This window comes from Schistocerca nitens, chromosome 8 (genome assembly GCF_023898315.1).
Source record: "Schistocerca nitens isolate TAMUIC-IGC-003100 chromosome 8, iqSchNite1.1, whole genome shotgun sequence".
In the NCBI taxonomy this organism is placed as follows: Eukaryota; Metazoa; Arthropoda; class Insecta; order Orthoptera; family Acrididae; genus Schistocerca; species Schistocerca nitens.
Window position 1 is genome coordinate 165,025,292 of NC_064621.1, and position 16,011 is coordinate 165,041,302.

Genomic DNA, 16,011 nt, shown 5'->3' on the forward strand with positions numbered 1-16,011 from the left:
GTTCTGCACAGCGGTCGGAGACGGTGTAGATCGACTGACCGATGTAATTGTTTTCGCACTGGGTAAGTGATGTTATAAAACTCAGGGATCCCTTCTTGTATAAAGAGCAGAAAGAATGAGATCTTAGATGTTTCTGTGCGCGCTGTAATTAATGTAACTTGTCTTTGCAGTCCTTAAGAGACCGATACGGGATTGTACTATATTCCTACATTCATCAATTAAAGCTGCTTCGCGAAACTGTGTATGCAGTCTTTCACGCGTTAATTTACGTCTATCTTTAAGCGTCTGCAACTTACGTTTCTCCACCATCTCCATAACGCCCTCACATATGCTACCCGTCGCCGTATACATGCGTGACTGCAGAAATCTTCACTTACCTGCTCACAGAATTGCTTCAGTATCTGATGAACAATAACTAATGTGTAAGGCGTGGTATCCCAACAGTTGCTATGAGTAATCTTGACTGACAGTGAAACTAAAGCAAGGGATAGACTGAATCAAAGTTTTTCAGTGATATCAGGGTAGCAAGCATCTATAGCGATGTACGGCTGAGAATGACGTTTCTAGAGGCAGAACTGACACTAAAGTAATTTTAGCTGTTTTCACACCATTTTCAGTGGGCAAAGACCGCATTATTCCCAATTACATACGATATACTGGAAGTTGTTTTCTGTTAGCCAGTTCTTGTGTGAGAGATCCTGGTACCTTATGTAAACCTGCAACAACAATGAGTCCACACGGCTGCTGCAAGGCCCATGGCATCTTTCACAGAGGACTTCAGGAAAAGAACCTCTTCCAACATACTTTATATTTGTTGATGACTGTATTTCAGGCAGAAATATTGTGATCAAGTTTCCATAGTTCCTGAGCTTCGTGAACCACCCAAGAGGATATGGCAAAAATGTTCAGCTTGGCAAACAAAGTGTTTTGTGATCCCTATGTGAAGTTAAAAAGTATGATTTGTTGAAAGTAATTATCATTATTTAATTTTTTTTCAGGATGACGACTGTAGCTCTGCGGATGGGAGTCTACGCATGAACGTCTTCTGACTGTCCACAAGTCACACTCGTTATCCTTTCATCAGATACCGAAAGATGTGAAAGCGGTGGAAATTCTTTGGTAGGCTGTGATGTTTACGGACACCATGAACGGTGAGAATAAATTGGGATTGCGCATTTAAAGACGACCCTACTAATGCTTGTGATGAAGTGCGAAATGGGTGATTTTCTATCATCACTGCAGATGTGGTGTAGACAGTTAACACAAAAGTTGAAGAAAACACAGCCGGACGGGTTGGCCGAGCGGTTCTAGGCGCTACAGTCTGAAACCGCGCGACCGCTACTGTCGCAGGTTCCAATCCTGCCTCGGGCATGGATGTATGTGATGTCCTTAGGTTAGTTAGGATTAAGTAGTTCTAAGTTCTAGGGGACTGATGACCTCAGAAGTTAAGTCCGATAGTGCTCAGAGCCATTTGAACCATTTTTTGAAGTAAACACAAGTCACTTAACTCCAGGGAGGAGGCCGATGAGCTCTGACGCACTTTCAGTCACATCCCACATGTGTTCGATCGGGTTCAGATCTGGCGCGCTGGGAGCCAGAAAATCCATTGGCACTCGCCATTGAGTTCCTCGAATCACATCACGCTCCTGGCTTCGTGCCATGAGGCATTATGTTATTGAAAAATGCCACGCCCGTTAGGAAACGTGATCGTGACGTAGGGATACACTTGGTCTGCATCCAATATACGATAGTCTTTTGGCCGTCATGGTACCTTGCACAAGTTCCACTGGACCGATGGATGCCCAAGAGAATGTTCTCCCGAGCATAATGGAGCCGCCGCCAACTTGTCTCCATCGCGCACTACAGGTGTCAAGGAGCTGTTCCCCTGGAAGACGACGGATTCGCGCACTCCCATTGGGATGATGAAGAGGCTATAGGGATTCATCACACCGTGAAACGCTCAACCACTGCGCCAACACCCAGTGTCGATGGTCAAGTGCCCATTACAGTCGTAGTTGCCGACATTGTGGTGTTAACATTAGTACAAAAATGGGCCGCCGGTTGCGGAGGGCCATCGTTAGGGAGCTCGCTGCACAGTGTGTTCAGACACATTTGTACTTCATTCAGCATTAAAGTTTGATGTTAGTTCCGACACAGTTCGCCACCAGCACTGTTTTATCAATCTGCCTAGACTACGACGGCCGACATCTGTGATGAAGGGTGGCTGCTCAACCCCAAAATTTCTGGACGTGGTTCAAAAATGGCTCTCAGCACTATGGGACTTAACATATGAGGTCATCAGTCCCCTAGAACTTAGAACTACTTAAACCTAACTAAGGACATCACACACATCCATGCCCGAGGCAGAATTTGAACCTACGACCGGAGCGGTCGCGCGGTTCCAGACTGAAGCGCCTAGAACCGCTCGGCCACAGTGGCGGGCTGTACGTGGTTTCACCTTGGTTTCGCTAGCTACCCACCACAACACACGTCGAGACCCGCCAAGTCATGCAGTTTCCGAAATGCTCGTGCCGAGTCTACGGGCCATCACTGTCTGCCCCCGGTCAAACTCAGACAGATGGCGCGCCTTCACCATTGTACATAAGGACAGCATGCTCAATAATATTACATGTACAGTGCGTGAGTCTGACTAGCAGTCATTCCTCGCCATCGATAGTTGATGGTGATCTGAATTAACTGGTTGATGAGTGTAAAAATGCAGCAAATGAAGCAGGCGAAAGGGAATACAAACGTTCTAAAAATCAGAGTGACACAGAGTGTATAATGGCTAAGCAAGAATGACTAGAGAATAAATGTAAGGATTCAGAAGGATAATTCACATGGAGTAAGGCAGCAATTATAAGAGTCGAGGAGCATTAAATGGAAGCGGTGGTTGAGAAGTGAGTGAGACATTGTTGTAGCCTATCCCCAGTATTATTCATTCTTCTGAACACCGAACAAGCAGTAAAGGAATTTAAAGAAAATTTGGGAGCAGAAATAGAAGTTCTTGGAGAAGAAATAAAAAAGAAATAAAAACTTTGAGGTCTGCCGATGACATTCTAGCCGGCCGCGGTGGTGTAACGGTTCTAGGCGCTCAGTCCGGAAACGCGCGACTGCTACGGTCGCAGGTTCGAATCCTGCCTCGGGCATGGATGTGTGTGATGTCCTTAGGTTAGTTAGGTTTAAGTAGTTCTAAGTTCTAGGGAACTGATGACCACAGATGTTAAGTCCCATAGTGCTCCGATCCATTTGAACCATTTGAACTGTGACATTCTAATTCAGTCAGGGACATGTATGAGGAACTGAACGAAATGGAGAGTATCTTGAAAGGAGGATATAAGATGAAAATCACAAGAGCAAAGGAAGGATAATGGAATGTGGTCGAATTAAATCAGGTAATTCTGAGGGAACAGATTAGGAAACGATACACTTAAAGTAGTAGATGACTTTTGTTATTTGGGCAGCACAGTAACTGATGATCACTGAAGTAGAAAAGATATAAAATATAGACTGGCGATAGCCAGAAATGTGTTTCTGAAGAATAGAAATATATTAACATCGAATATAGATTCATATGTCAGGAAGCCTTTTCTCAACATATTTGGAATATAGCCTAGTATGGAAATGAAACATAGGCGATAAATAGTCTAGACAAAAAGAGAATTGAAACTTCCGAAATGTAATACTACAGAATAATGTTGAAGATAGGATGGGTAGATCACGTAGCTGATGAGGACGTACTGAGTAGGACTCAGCAAGTTGCTCAAAGAAGGCATTGTGTGGTAGAACACATTCCTGAGACACCAAGGGATCACCAGTGTAATGTTGGAAGAAAGTGCCGGGAGTAAAATTCGTAGAGGGAGACGAAGAGATGGATACATTAATCAGAATCAGGAGGATGTAGGTCGCAGAAGTTATTAGGAGATGAAGAGGCTCGCACATGAGCATCATGGAGAGCTGCATCAAACCAGTCTTCGGACTGAAGATCACAACAACAACAAATGTTGCTACTCATAAAAGTACGTTTGGACATTATGAAAAGAACTGCAATTACTGTCCCCAACAGCGCTGAAATGTATATTGAAGTCAGTAGCGGGAATTCTTAAACTTTAATTCAAGCTATTCCAATTACTTGTGTTTTTGGTGAATAAACCGCTTTAATGAACTGCGTGCTCTGTATCATTTTAAGTGTATACATCGTATTTAGACTGTGGTCTATTGTAAATTTATGAAACGTTTGTAACCAATTATAACAACAACTGTTCACAATGAAGCCTCGTGAAGCACGAAATATCCAAATTGGAACTCGACACCACATATCAGGTCTTTCAGAGTACCGCTGTCACTCAGCCCTTGTGAGGCAAACAGAGGGGCTACTTGATTAAGAAGTAAAAGCTCCGATCTGGGAAACTAACATACGGCCGGGAGAGGGGTCTGCTGACCATATGCCTCTCCATATCCGCATCCAGTGACGCCCGTGGGCTGAGGATGACACGACGGCCGTTCGGTACCGTTGGGCCTTCATGGCCTGTACGGGAGCAGTTTAGTTTTAGTTTTAGAGCACCGCTGTGTCTACAGATCATACCCACTGCATCTCACGGAACCGTTTACTGTATTCTCGGAAATGTCAAATAGATGATCTTCCGAAATCAGCTTCGACCCATTGCCCCCCTCACAAGTCCTATATCCGTAACGGGTTAGGTATAGGGGGTGTCTCGCGGGTGAGTTAAGTATCTTGTAGTGTGATCGAATAATAGTGTTTCATAGATGGCAGATTTCTCAACTTGTTCCATTTCAACGCATTTAATATTCACCCCAATTTTGAGATAAATTTGATAGCCAAATTCGATATTTACAATTTTTATGTAGTTCTTCCTCAGTTACAACGTTGTTTCCAAGTCCTGGGATTAGCAAGTGATCTCCTCACTCTGCTGTTCCTTCCCTCTGATTTCTATTTTGGTATAAGAATGAATATAATTGGCGATAAACTGGAAAACAGCAATACACTATTTTTAAAATGAATTTTCTTCCGGAATTCTCTTAATGCATCTAAAAATCTTGGACAGAGAACATACTTCCTTAGTTTTGATTTGCATAAATGGTATCATAGTGCGACGCCGTGTAGATGTTGGTGTGGTAGATGGTTTTTAAAACAGTGGCGAATGTTGGAGGTCGAGTGATAACGTTTAAAATGGGAAAAGAAAAAAGGGTGGACGGAGACGGTGCATATGAACTATGTGCAACACAAAGGCAAATCAATGACTGTTGATGCTTTCTATAAACAATGCTAGATAAAGAAGAATTTAAAAGAAGTGAGATTATGGGGGAAAGCACGTCTAATTCTTTGTGTTTCATACGGTACTCAACAAATGATCGCGTTTTGTTTAAACAAAAATTGGATATATGATTTTACATGAGTGTGATCGGGGGGTCTGAACATTTTTAATGTTCACCCCTACTGAACATCCCACCATAAATTTTTCTCCATATATTTCCTTCCCAGACACTGCCTTATTACAATCAGCAATAATTTAAACGAGGAACTTCCTGAAATTCAAGATAGAAGAATCGCCAAAATGGGTACATCTAAAGCGTGGACAGAGCGGGCAGTATCAGTTGCCATTCCAGATCGTCAGCAGTTAGGAAGAGTTGCTGTGCATACAACGTTAGTCACAGAAAAGTAATAACAGCAGACAGTGGTGTGGTAGAATTAAAAGCGGCACGTATCAGTCCAGACTACAGTAAGCAGTTCTACTTGGAGTTGACATTGTCGAACAAATTATTTAGTAAGACAAGCTATTCGTTTAGAAACATTCTCGAAGGCGAAATTAAATTGGAAGTATTGGGGACTGATATTATTTCTCAGTAACTGTCATAGTAGGGATTGCTTGTTAAGTACCAATTCACTAAGAAGTGAGTAACGGATATTGAAGAGCACCTCAGCTTGTAACCCAGATATGCAGAAAATCTTGCGGATGAGCCAGTTGACTTCATGATTTATATTTTTTAAAAACTCAACTGAGCTTGGTACACACAAGACCGTTCATGTGACGTAATGACTTTTGCAGTAGTTTGCTGAATAGGGGTATATGGGCCAATATCTGGTCGGCAACATAAAATATCAAAATAAGTCTTATGCAACTATGCTGAAAATGTCGATACTTATTCATCGTTAAGTTACTGTAATTTCCTTTGGTAGGACAGCTGGAATTGCAAAACTACAGTTTTTTTAACTCTTTCGTTCCGAAGTTGCTTTCCAGATGTTCCTTGGCAGACAGAGAAGTTTCTTAAGCATTATCACTGATTTTGAGTATCGTCTTTCAGCTATTTCTCTGGACTGTTGTAATTATTACAAAATCACATACCTTGATTTTAAACTCATGTAAGCAATATTTGGCTTTTGTCAATGAAACTGATACGAGTGTTTCTAACATTGATTTATAGATACTGCTATGACACAACGACGTGGATAAGTCTTGTAACTCCACTGCAGTCAACGTGGATAATCTTGTTCTTGTTCTTGTTTTAGAGCTGTTATTCTGCTTACTGTCATTCTAATTCTTATTAGCACAACATTAAGTAATGTACATTCATGTACTTCGTGTTGTGAAAATGACATCATATGTTGTAAGTAAAGATAAAATTACGTAAATGAGTGTTAATTTCTTAGTACTGTGCTGGTAAAAATACGAATGACAGTTAGCAGAGGAACAGGTATAAAATGAGAAGAAGGACAAGAGCTATGTAGAATAGCATTTACAGACTTTGTACTGATGAAGTAAATATCGACATAGATGATTATTACACGCAACTAAGGACGATAGGATGACAAACAAAATTTGAGACTGTTACTAGCCACAGATATCTCAAATGAAGTCGCAATTGAAGGCTGTGTAGAACTGTAGGCTGTTCCTATTGTTAGAAATATGTTTGACAACGGCCGCGTGCAGACTTGCGTTATGGTTGGGGGGTCCTAGTATTCGGTTCCTATTCGAGCTAGAAACATAGGGTACAATGGGTTGGTTTAGTCCGGACCAGCGGCAATTTGTATGGCAGTTTGAACATCTACTGAGTTTCTTTACGCATGCCACTTACATGTTTCAAACTTGTGGAAATCGGTTCACAATTTATAAATGGGGAAAAACACATGTAGTTAACGAGTGTGCTGTTATTTTGCGCAAGCTTTATTCGTTGTTGCAATACAAGTAAGCGAAAGATAAAAGAAACGTATACCGGATCAGTCGTCGGCACAGTCGACAAAAATCTGTTACTATTGCCAAGCTATGGAGCTCTAACGCCAAAATTATGGTAGAGTAAAAGTTGAGAACCAGAATAAAAATTCTCCTATCAGAGCACAGAAAGAGCCAAATATGTCGAGCAAAGAGTTTGGGATGTCAAAGAAGGAAATTAGCTTTTCAATTTATCTGGAAGCTTCAAAGATACTTTAATCACAAAATTTTGACATATTCGCGCTTTTTACAAATTAACCCTACGTCCCCAGCCCAGTGATCTCTCATAGCGATCTCTCAAGATGACCTGCATCTTGCAATTTTTAGTCTGAAGTCCCTGACTGTGTACCCAAAATCCAAAAGATTCGCCAGCTGTAGAGTACTATATAAAATATTATATGGCTGAAGAGAATACATGTAATATTTAAAAAAAATTATAAATTTTTTCTGGGGGTAATGGATTTTTGGGGGTGGATTTGTTACTGGGGAGATAATATCATGAGTGACATTACTTTACTTGACACAATACTTCATATTACATGTCGTGAGTACTAATACTGGCAAGTAAGAAAGCGCGAATATGTCTAGAAGTTTTGGTTTAAATATCTTAGAAGCTGGCACTTATGTCGAAATACTAGTTTTCTTCTTTTACATCTCAAACTCTGCCAGGATATATTCGCTTTTTACGTGCTATGATACGAACATTTCCCTTATGCCAAACTTACGGTAGATCTGGAAGGTGAAGGCAAGTGACGTTACGAATCTTGAGCCTGTCTCAGTGGCCTACCTTGATGAGGCCGATGTCGTAGTCGAGTCCGAAGAAGTCGTAGTGGACGTGAGAAGCCCTGTCCGCAGCAGGGTGCAGTGCTCCACCCCTCTTGGTGGTTTCGCTGCCAGACCGCACAGCCAGACCGAACGTCGACAGCCTGCCGGTGGGAAAGTGAGAAAAACAGTGTTAATGCAGCGAACATATCAACATCTGGTACGTGCTCCTCATCAAAGTGTGAGTGCCACAGTGTGAATCTTGTAGAATCATGTACTAATTTGATCTCCCAGACGACCAGTATTTGAGCGTAGAGACATTACAAACATACACTATTACCCAATGAAATTGCGAATAAGGAAATTTCATAGTTTAATAGAAAAAAATAATTGATTAAAATTATTGGTTGATGGGGATATGCATTGCGCGAAATTACGCACACAGCGCTGCCAACTCTGCTGTTAACAACAGCCCTAACACGTCTGAGCATTGAGGCTAACTGAGCTTATATGACAGACAGTACGCCAATCCACGCTGCTTAGTCTCATGTCGTAGTTTTTCAGTTGTGCAACTGGCTAGGGGCAACGCACGACAAGATCTTTTCAGTGGGTGACAAGTATAGAGAACGTCCTGTGAGGGTCACAGTTGAATATCCTCAGTTTTGACGTAGGTCAGGACAGCATGGGCAAGAAGTGACAGCGTTTTGGTATTGACAAATAACCTCAAGGGGACATCGATCATACGGCGCAGTTACATCAGAAAAGTAACACCTGCTGCCTGAAGACCAGTTATGCGAACCAGTGGTGATCGCATTGTGTTCCCAAAATACGATGAACAGAAACAGTTTTCAAATTTAAAAGAAAAGTTGATAAGATCAAACAAGAACATGAAAATCAAAACGTGTGAGATTATAGGTCTTGTGCCAACAGCCTTGCCACAGTAATAACACCAGTTCCCGTCAAATCACTGTTGGGCTTAGGCTAGCTGTTGTATGGGTAACCGTCCAGGTCTGCCTGACGCTGTTTGGCAAGACGGCTGCACTCAGTTCCCGTGAGGCGAACTGCACGGACTTACCTGTCGTGTCACCATCATTTGCCGCTGCGCTCAGCATATATACATCATACGGGGTGTTCGAATAGTCTCTCCGCAGTGCCGTATTACTGTTAGCCGAGCGTGCCGATGCCGCACTAAATACACCGAAATGAAACTCAGTGAAATACAAGTTATTAATTTAATGAATATCCGTTTTACTTACAGTTCTCACATTAAATGTTTAAAGTGTCCCCCCTGTTGATGAATACACAATTCAATTCATCTAATCATGTTTCCAAACACAAACTATAACATTACTTCTGTAGCAAAGCAGTGAAAGTGCATATTGCAGTTTTCAGTTCATCGATGCATTTTGGTCAGGTAGTGTTAGGTCAGGCGACCGTGGAGCCCAAAGTCCCTGTGAAATCATGCGAACACCAAAAACATCAGCAAGCAGTGACATTGAAATTCAGGCCATATGCGCGGTTGCACCATCTTGTTGAAAATAACTGTCCAGTATTTCACATAACACAAGTTCTCCTCTGAATGGGTACAGAATATCGCTGCGGTAACATTGTGAGTTTATTGCTTCGTTGAAAAATATAGGGACATCTGACGTCTAGAAATTGCAATAGAAACTACTATATTCACATAATGAAGTGGTTCCTCATGAATAGACAACGGATTTGCAGTACACATACGAGAATTTTGCGAGTTCATGTACCCGGATAAATGAAACCACGCCTCATCAGTGAAAAACGCTTTATTAAGAATATCCCTTCCATTTTGTTGCAGGAAATTTTTGAACCATTGACAATAATGAGTCTCTTGCTATTATCAGTATTTCTCAGTTCTTGTACGACTGTCACTTTGTACGGGAAAAGTTCTAATTTTTTCCTTACAGCTGTGAGGGCCGTTGCGACACTAACATCGATATCCTGGGCGAGTTTTATTGCTGACTTGTTCGGACTCATGGACATTTTATCGGAAATATCGAGTAGTTTATCCTTAGACAAAACGCTAGGACGACTACTTCCCGGTGCATCTGTCACTGAATCCGTACTACGAAACGTGTTAATCAAACCTCTCACAGTCTCGCGATGTGGGAGTGTTGATCCGGGGAAAACTGAATTAAATGTTTGACGAACTGAAACTGTGTATTTACCACCAGCTTTGAACAATTGATCGACTAAAAACACACGTTCTTCAATGGTTAGCATTTTAACAGTGACAAAAACGAACTAAGGAACTAAACTTAAACCTTCAAGTCAACACGTAACGACACACACCAACGATTCTACTGGCGCTGGCTGAGATAAACGAAACAGTGGAATGTTGGAAGAGTCCACTTGAAGGGAAGTAACCCAGGCAGGCGAACAATCAAACGGTACCCGCGGCTAATAATCATACCACACTGCAGAGAGACTTTTTGAACACCCCGGAGATGTTTGACAAGGAACACACTGAGTGAGCGGCCGCAAGTTCTGTCTTTAGTAAGACTCATTTGAAAGGGTTGCGTTAATAACGAGAGGAAAAATGTTAGCTGCTAATGACTCAGCACATGCATCAGAAGACAGACATAAAATGAGTGTCTGGGAGGTGGTGATATCAACCTTCTACGGGATGTATCCACTGCGCTTCAAAAAGTAGACATCATCGACATTTAAGAACTGTTCAGAACAAAACATTAACTTGCACCATGAACACCGAATGTTAAAAGTCGGGCCGCAGTGATCACAAAGGTCAGCACTACCAGGGTCGAAGCCGAACTGATTGGGAGTTGCCAACCGCGTAGGACCTTCAGCTAGGCATCCGATCTAATAGAATACATGCAGAAACACATTGGTATAACAGGCTGATGAGAACTGATTGAATGTGATGGCGTGCAACCTTATTAGAAACAGTCTGCCAGGGATATTATCGTGAAACTGGCTATCCTTTAAGGCATAGCTGCAGAACGGAAAATAATATGTTTTAAACAGCGCAGAAGAAACATACACGCAGAGGCTGAATTTATCCAGCGCTTCCAGGTGGTATGAACTACAATGTCAGACACTTTTCAGGAGGCATAGTATGCTCTAAAGATGTATGAATTTTATACACATACGAGGAATCAAGCCAAAGCAATTTATTTGACCAGTTACTGGCCGAAATCAGTTCTCATACGATAGTTGTGTATCTCGTACGCCCATTTACCCACTCTTGTTTGCTGTGACGAAAAAATTCCTTACTTCCCCTGCAAGATCACGCATATTAGAAAGAATCTTAGGGGCAGAGCACCTCCCACTACTCGCAGCACAATAAATAACTTTCCAGCCAATTTATCATCCAGATTAACAGTTGCCATTGTTGTATATGAATGCGTTAACGCAGTGATGTTAGTCTTCATACTATTCTCTTGCTATCTCTTATTTCCAGAGTTCCTTTAATATACATTTCCTCTTCAAAGCCCCATTGGTCGGAGTAGAAAACAAATTCCTTATTGAACAATGGCATAAGTTTGTTTTCTCATCTACAAATTTTCGGACCGATTTCGCAGCTGGCTGCGCTTCATCAAGTTGACACTTTGTTTGAAATTTCATTATCGTACGTCTTCCAGTTCCGTATCACTGTCTGCAATTATGCAACCATCTACTGCGTCCCTTGAAATCACTGTAATATTGTCAATATGCTGTTTAGTTTTTTATATTGGTAACGCCACCTAGTGCTCTGTATGAAAATCACTGGCTGTGCTGTGCGGTCTGTGGCTGGGTGGCATTGTTGGGAGAGTCCGTATTGTAGTGTTGGGCAGTTGGCCGTTAACAGCGCGTAGCGTTGCGCAGTTGGAGGTGAGCCGCCAGCAGTGGTGGATGCGGGGAGAGAAATGGCAGAATTTTGAGAGCGGACGATCTGGACGTGTGTCTATCAGAAAGAGTAAATTTGTAATATTATGACTTTGCAACATTATTAAGGTAAATACATTGTTTGTTCTCTATCAAAATCATTCAGTTGCTGACTATGCCTATCAGTTAGTGCCTTCAGTAGTTCGAATCTTTTATTTAGCTGGCAGTATTGGCGCTCGCTGTATTGCAGTAGTTCGAGTAACGAAGATTTTTGTGAGGTAAGTGATTCATGAAAGGTATAGGTTATTGTTAGTCAGGGCCATCCTTTTGTGCGGATTATTTAAAGTCAGATTGCTTTGCCCTAAAAATATTGTGTCAATTTAGTGTCGATCAGAATAAGTAAAGAGAGTAATGTCTGAGTACGTTCAGTTTTGCTCAGCTGTTTGAAAAGCAAATAACGTGAGAGGTTTATCAGCACAGTCATTCATTAATTTTTCTAAGGGGACGTTTCAATATATATCGCGAGCAGTTTGATGTGCGTGACATAGTAGGTCGTTGTGATGCACATTCTGTAAAACCCACTAACATCATTTTTTCACCTTATCCTCCCTTGAATATCTGTAATTCTTCTTATGCACTGCATGGTCATATTGATGCCGGCTTATTCGAAATCTCTTCATAATTGTTTTTTGGATCTTCTATGTACGTTATTATATTTAATACCGGCTCCTTTGACAACGATTGTCGTTCAATATGTTTCAAATGGTTCAAATGGCTCTGAGCACTATGGGACTTTTACATCTGAGGTCATCAGTCCCCTAGAGCTTTGAACTATTTAAACCTAACTAACCTAAGGACATCATACACATCCATGCCGGGGGCAGGATTCGAACCTGCGACCGTAGCAGTCACGCGGTTCCGGACTGAAGCGCCTAGAACCACTCGGCCACCGAGGCCGGCTGTTTCACTGGAACAGGATTTGCAGCTCCCTGTCCGACACCTGTTTCAATATCATTTTCAATTGTTAATTACGTATCGTCATCACAGTGTCCGCACGGTCGAGCTTGTATTACACCACACATTCCACTGACTCATCTTGCAGCAAAGCTAGTACTTCATTTGCCGGTTCGTGCTCACTCTCCAAAATTCCTTGGTTCTTTTCTAACGACATGTCAACTTCGTCAACTGTTGTTGTAAATATAACGCCATGTTTCCTTTGTTTAATGTTGCTACTGGTCTGCGTTGTATCAACATTACTAGCACTGTAGCACTGTTGTGAGTTACTCATCGTCTAAGCAACTACACCACCCAGCCTCATGCTGTACTCGCCATTTTATACCTTCAGTCCCGCCCCCTGTCGTGACTGCATTTTAGACAATATGTGGGGCGTCGAATGCTGTAAACATCTTCGGCCTTTTGCGACTTCGCACTCAGGGTGTTCCTTATGAGATTTCAAAAGTCTCTGGAATCATATAACTTCATTTGGTTACAGCACCTATGGCTGGGTTTTAGAGTTGGCAGTGCTGTTCTGTTTAAGGGGAATACCAAGTGGTTTGAGGTGTGTAAAGAAGAGGGAGGCATGCTATGGTTGTATGTGCAGTTGCGCAAAATCACTGTACCGGGGTGGCGTAGCGCTAATGTGCATTAAAAGCGATACAACATTTATTTGATTTCCTTTTGTATCTGTTACCGCCGGCCGAAGTGGCCGTGCGGTTAAAGGCGCTGCAGTCTGGAACCGCAAGACCGCTACGGTCGCAGGTTCGAATCCTGCCTCGGGCATGGATGTTTGTGATGTCCTTAGGTTAGTTAGGTTTAACTAGTTCTAAGTTCTAGGGGACTAATGACCTCAGCAGTTGAGTCCCATAGTGCTCAGAGCCATTTGAACCATATCTGTTACCATTTCTATCGCAATCATTCAGAAATATTAACTCATGGTAGTTTTTCACCCTCGTGACAGCCATATTGGCACGTATAAAAATGTATCTCTGGTTTTGCTCTACTTTAGAACATATTCAAAGCCTATCAAAATCTAAATGATTTCTCTGATATATCTGCTTGGAAGCACGTAACTGGTTTATTGAGAGTAAAAGCTTACTACTCCCACATGGTAGAAATTGTAGAACCGCCGCTATTTCCGTAACAAATTTAGATAACAAGAAGTTTTAAAAGCACATGTTCAAATTTCTTTTATAAATTTTGGGTGCTTCACTATGACTTCCGTACTTGCAAAGCTAAGCAGGTTGTGCTATCTTTCTCTTCAACGCGTCGCTTAATGAAAACCAACCATAAATTTTATTGGGAAATTAAGATTTCTTGGTCGCCTTTCGACCGTGTAAATAAATAAAGGAAAACTAATTTTACAGCTGGGAGAATCCAAACATGATATTTATTTTAAGCTAATTAAAAAACGACACCGGCAGAGAAACCAAGTTAAAGAAGCCCCTGCGGGGAACCGACCTGAAACGCTAAAATATCCGAGGAATCCTTAGGAAGTTAACAGAAACAAGTAATTAAAATCTGTATAAATACGAGTGTGAACGAAGTATTACGCTACTAGACAATCGGCGTTACTTGCTCACTTCTTTGTACTATACATAATATTAACTGGTTGCGGATGGTTGTTCCTAATGGCGGCTGATATAATTCACGCTTCTTCATCCTGTTTTTCATACGTGACTGTTTTATCTCACAGAACTTGTGTCATACTTTAATAGAGCTTTGTTTTTCTGCCAGTAGTCAGTCCTGAAAGATGTAATTAACTCTTTGCAAATGAGAGAATATTCTGGGAATAGATCATATATTCCCTTACAGTGAAATATCCAAGGGCACAAGTACTTTTGCGTACAAACACGAGAAGAAAAATATGTGCTTAGCCCTCATTTTTTTTTGCGTATACGTGTATTGATCTAAAGTTCATGCATGTGCTCAAACTTGGACGCTTGGCGTCTTAAGATCGTACACCTGCAGATGGAAATAAAATGGTTCACCCCTGCTCCGTCACTGCGTCTCAGATTTCAAGAAACATGAATTTGCAACTACATATCGGTCTGTCAGCATTTTAATGTTTTAGTCAGCAAAAGTAAGACTGATCCGTGCGTTGTTCCTTTTGTTCCTGACTTTAGGAAATCGTTTAATCTGTCCTCACATTCTTCACCTGATTATTTCTAGAAACGGAATAACTAATTCCCACATTTCGGTATGTTTTATAATTGTTGTCATCTACCGCTACTTCCCGAGCCACGTAAATTAACACAAGGAATGGGTACTTCCACAAATAAAAGAACTTTATCGGTACTTTTAATTTAGTGCTGAAAGGAACAGTAGAAGGTAAAAAATATCAACTGCATGAGGATATAAATAGTGCGTTTGCATAAGAGGCCATGGTGAATACACCAAGGCTTATATATTCTCATACATTCCTCATTGCAGATAGGAGTGATACAAGACTACTGATTCTAAGTGCGCTTGGCTAGTCAATGCACTGTAGCTTGTGGATTAACTCAGTGGACGTGCACAGTTAGAAATAGTGTCAATAAAAGTCATTAATTAATTTCCATCCTTTACTGTGCTTGTTGCGTACTGCTGTAGCAAATCTGATGTACATGTATGAAACGAAATATCAAGTGGGCGAGAAATGAATGGCGTGCACCTGCCGTCAACAAACAACAAACGATGTTGTGGTAGGTACGGTCGCTTTGCAGAGTGTTTGCAGTCTGTTATTAGGACAGACACAAATAGGTTAACCCGAACATCGCGTGTTTGTTCTGCCTGCGAGTGAGTACGAATGTGGCGCTGATGTCCTATTTGCATGCAGTTTTAGTGAAGTTAAACAGATTCACACGCAGACTGCTGTATGTTATGGAACCTGTTACAGCAGGTGAACACATAATGTATTGTACCACAGCATGTAACATTAATCGCATAATAAACCAGTATATGGACTGTGAGCCACTATGATGAGACTTCAGTCTCTTCGACATGTGCAATAACCATGACGAAAGATTTATTTCGGGAGTGTAGAGAAAGTACCAGTGGTTAAAAAAAATATACCATTATTTTTCAGTTTGTACAACAGGTAAAATTAATTATTCGTAGTCTGTGAGTTCGTATGAATACTCTTTACAGCCAGCAAATTTTTCAAACGAGGATGTACGATTCAGTTTAT

The 16,011-nt window shown here is 41.4% G+C and overlaps 1 protein-coding gene across 1 annotated transcript in view; it reads right to left on the reverse strand.

Annotated features, from left to right (window-relative positions):
• Positions 1-16,011, reverse strand: part of LOC126199463 (trypsin alpha-3-like) — a 196,026-nt gene that overhangs the window by 20,666 nt on the left and 159,349 nt on the right. The window contains exon 3 of the mRNA XM_049936383.1: positions 8,017-8,155. Coding sequence (XP_049792340.1) covers positions 8,017-8,155 — 139 coding nt within the window. The remainder of the gene's footprint in view (positions 1-8,016; positions 8,156-16,011) is intronic.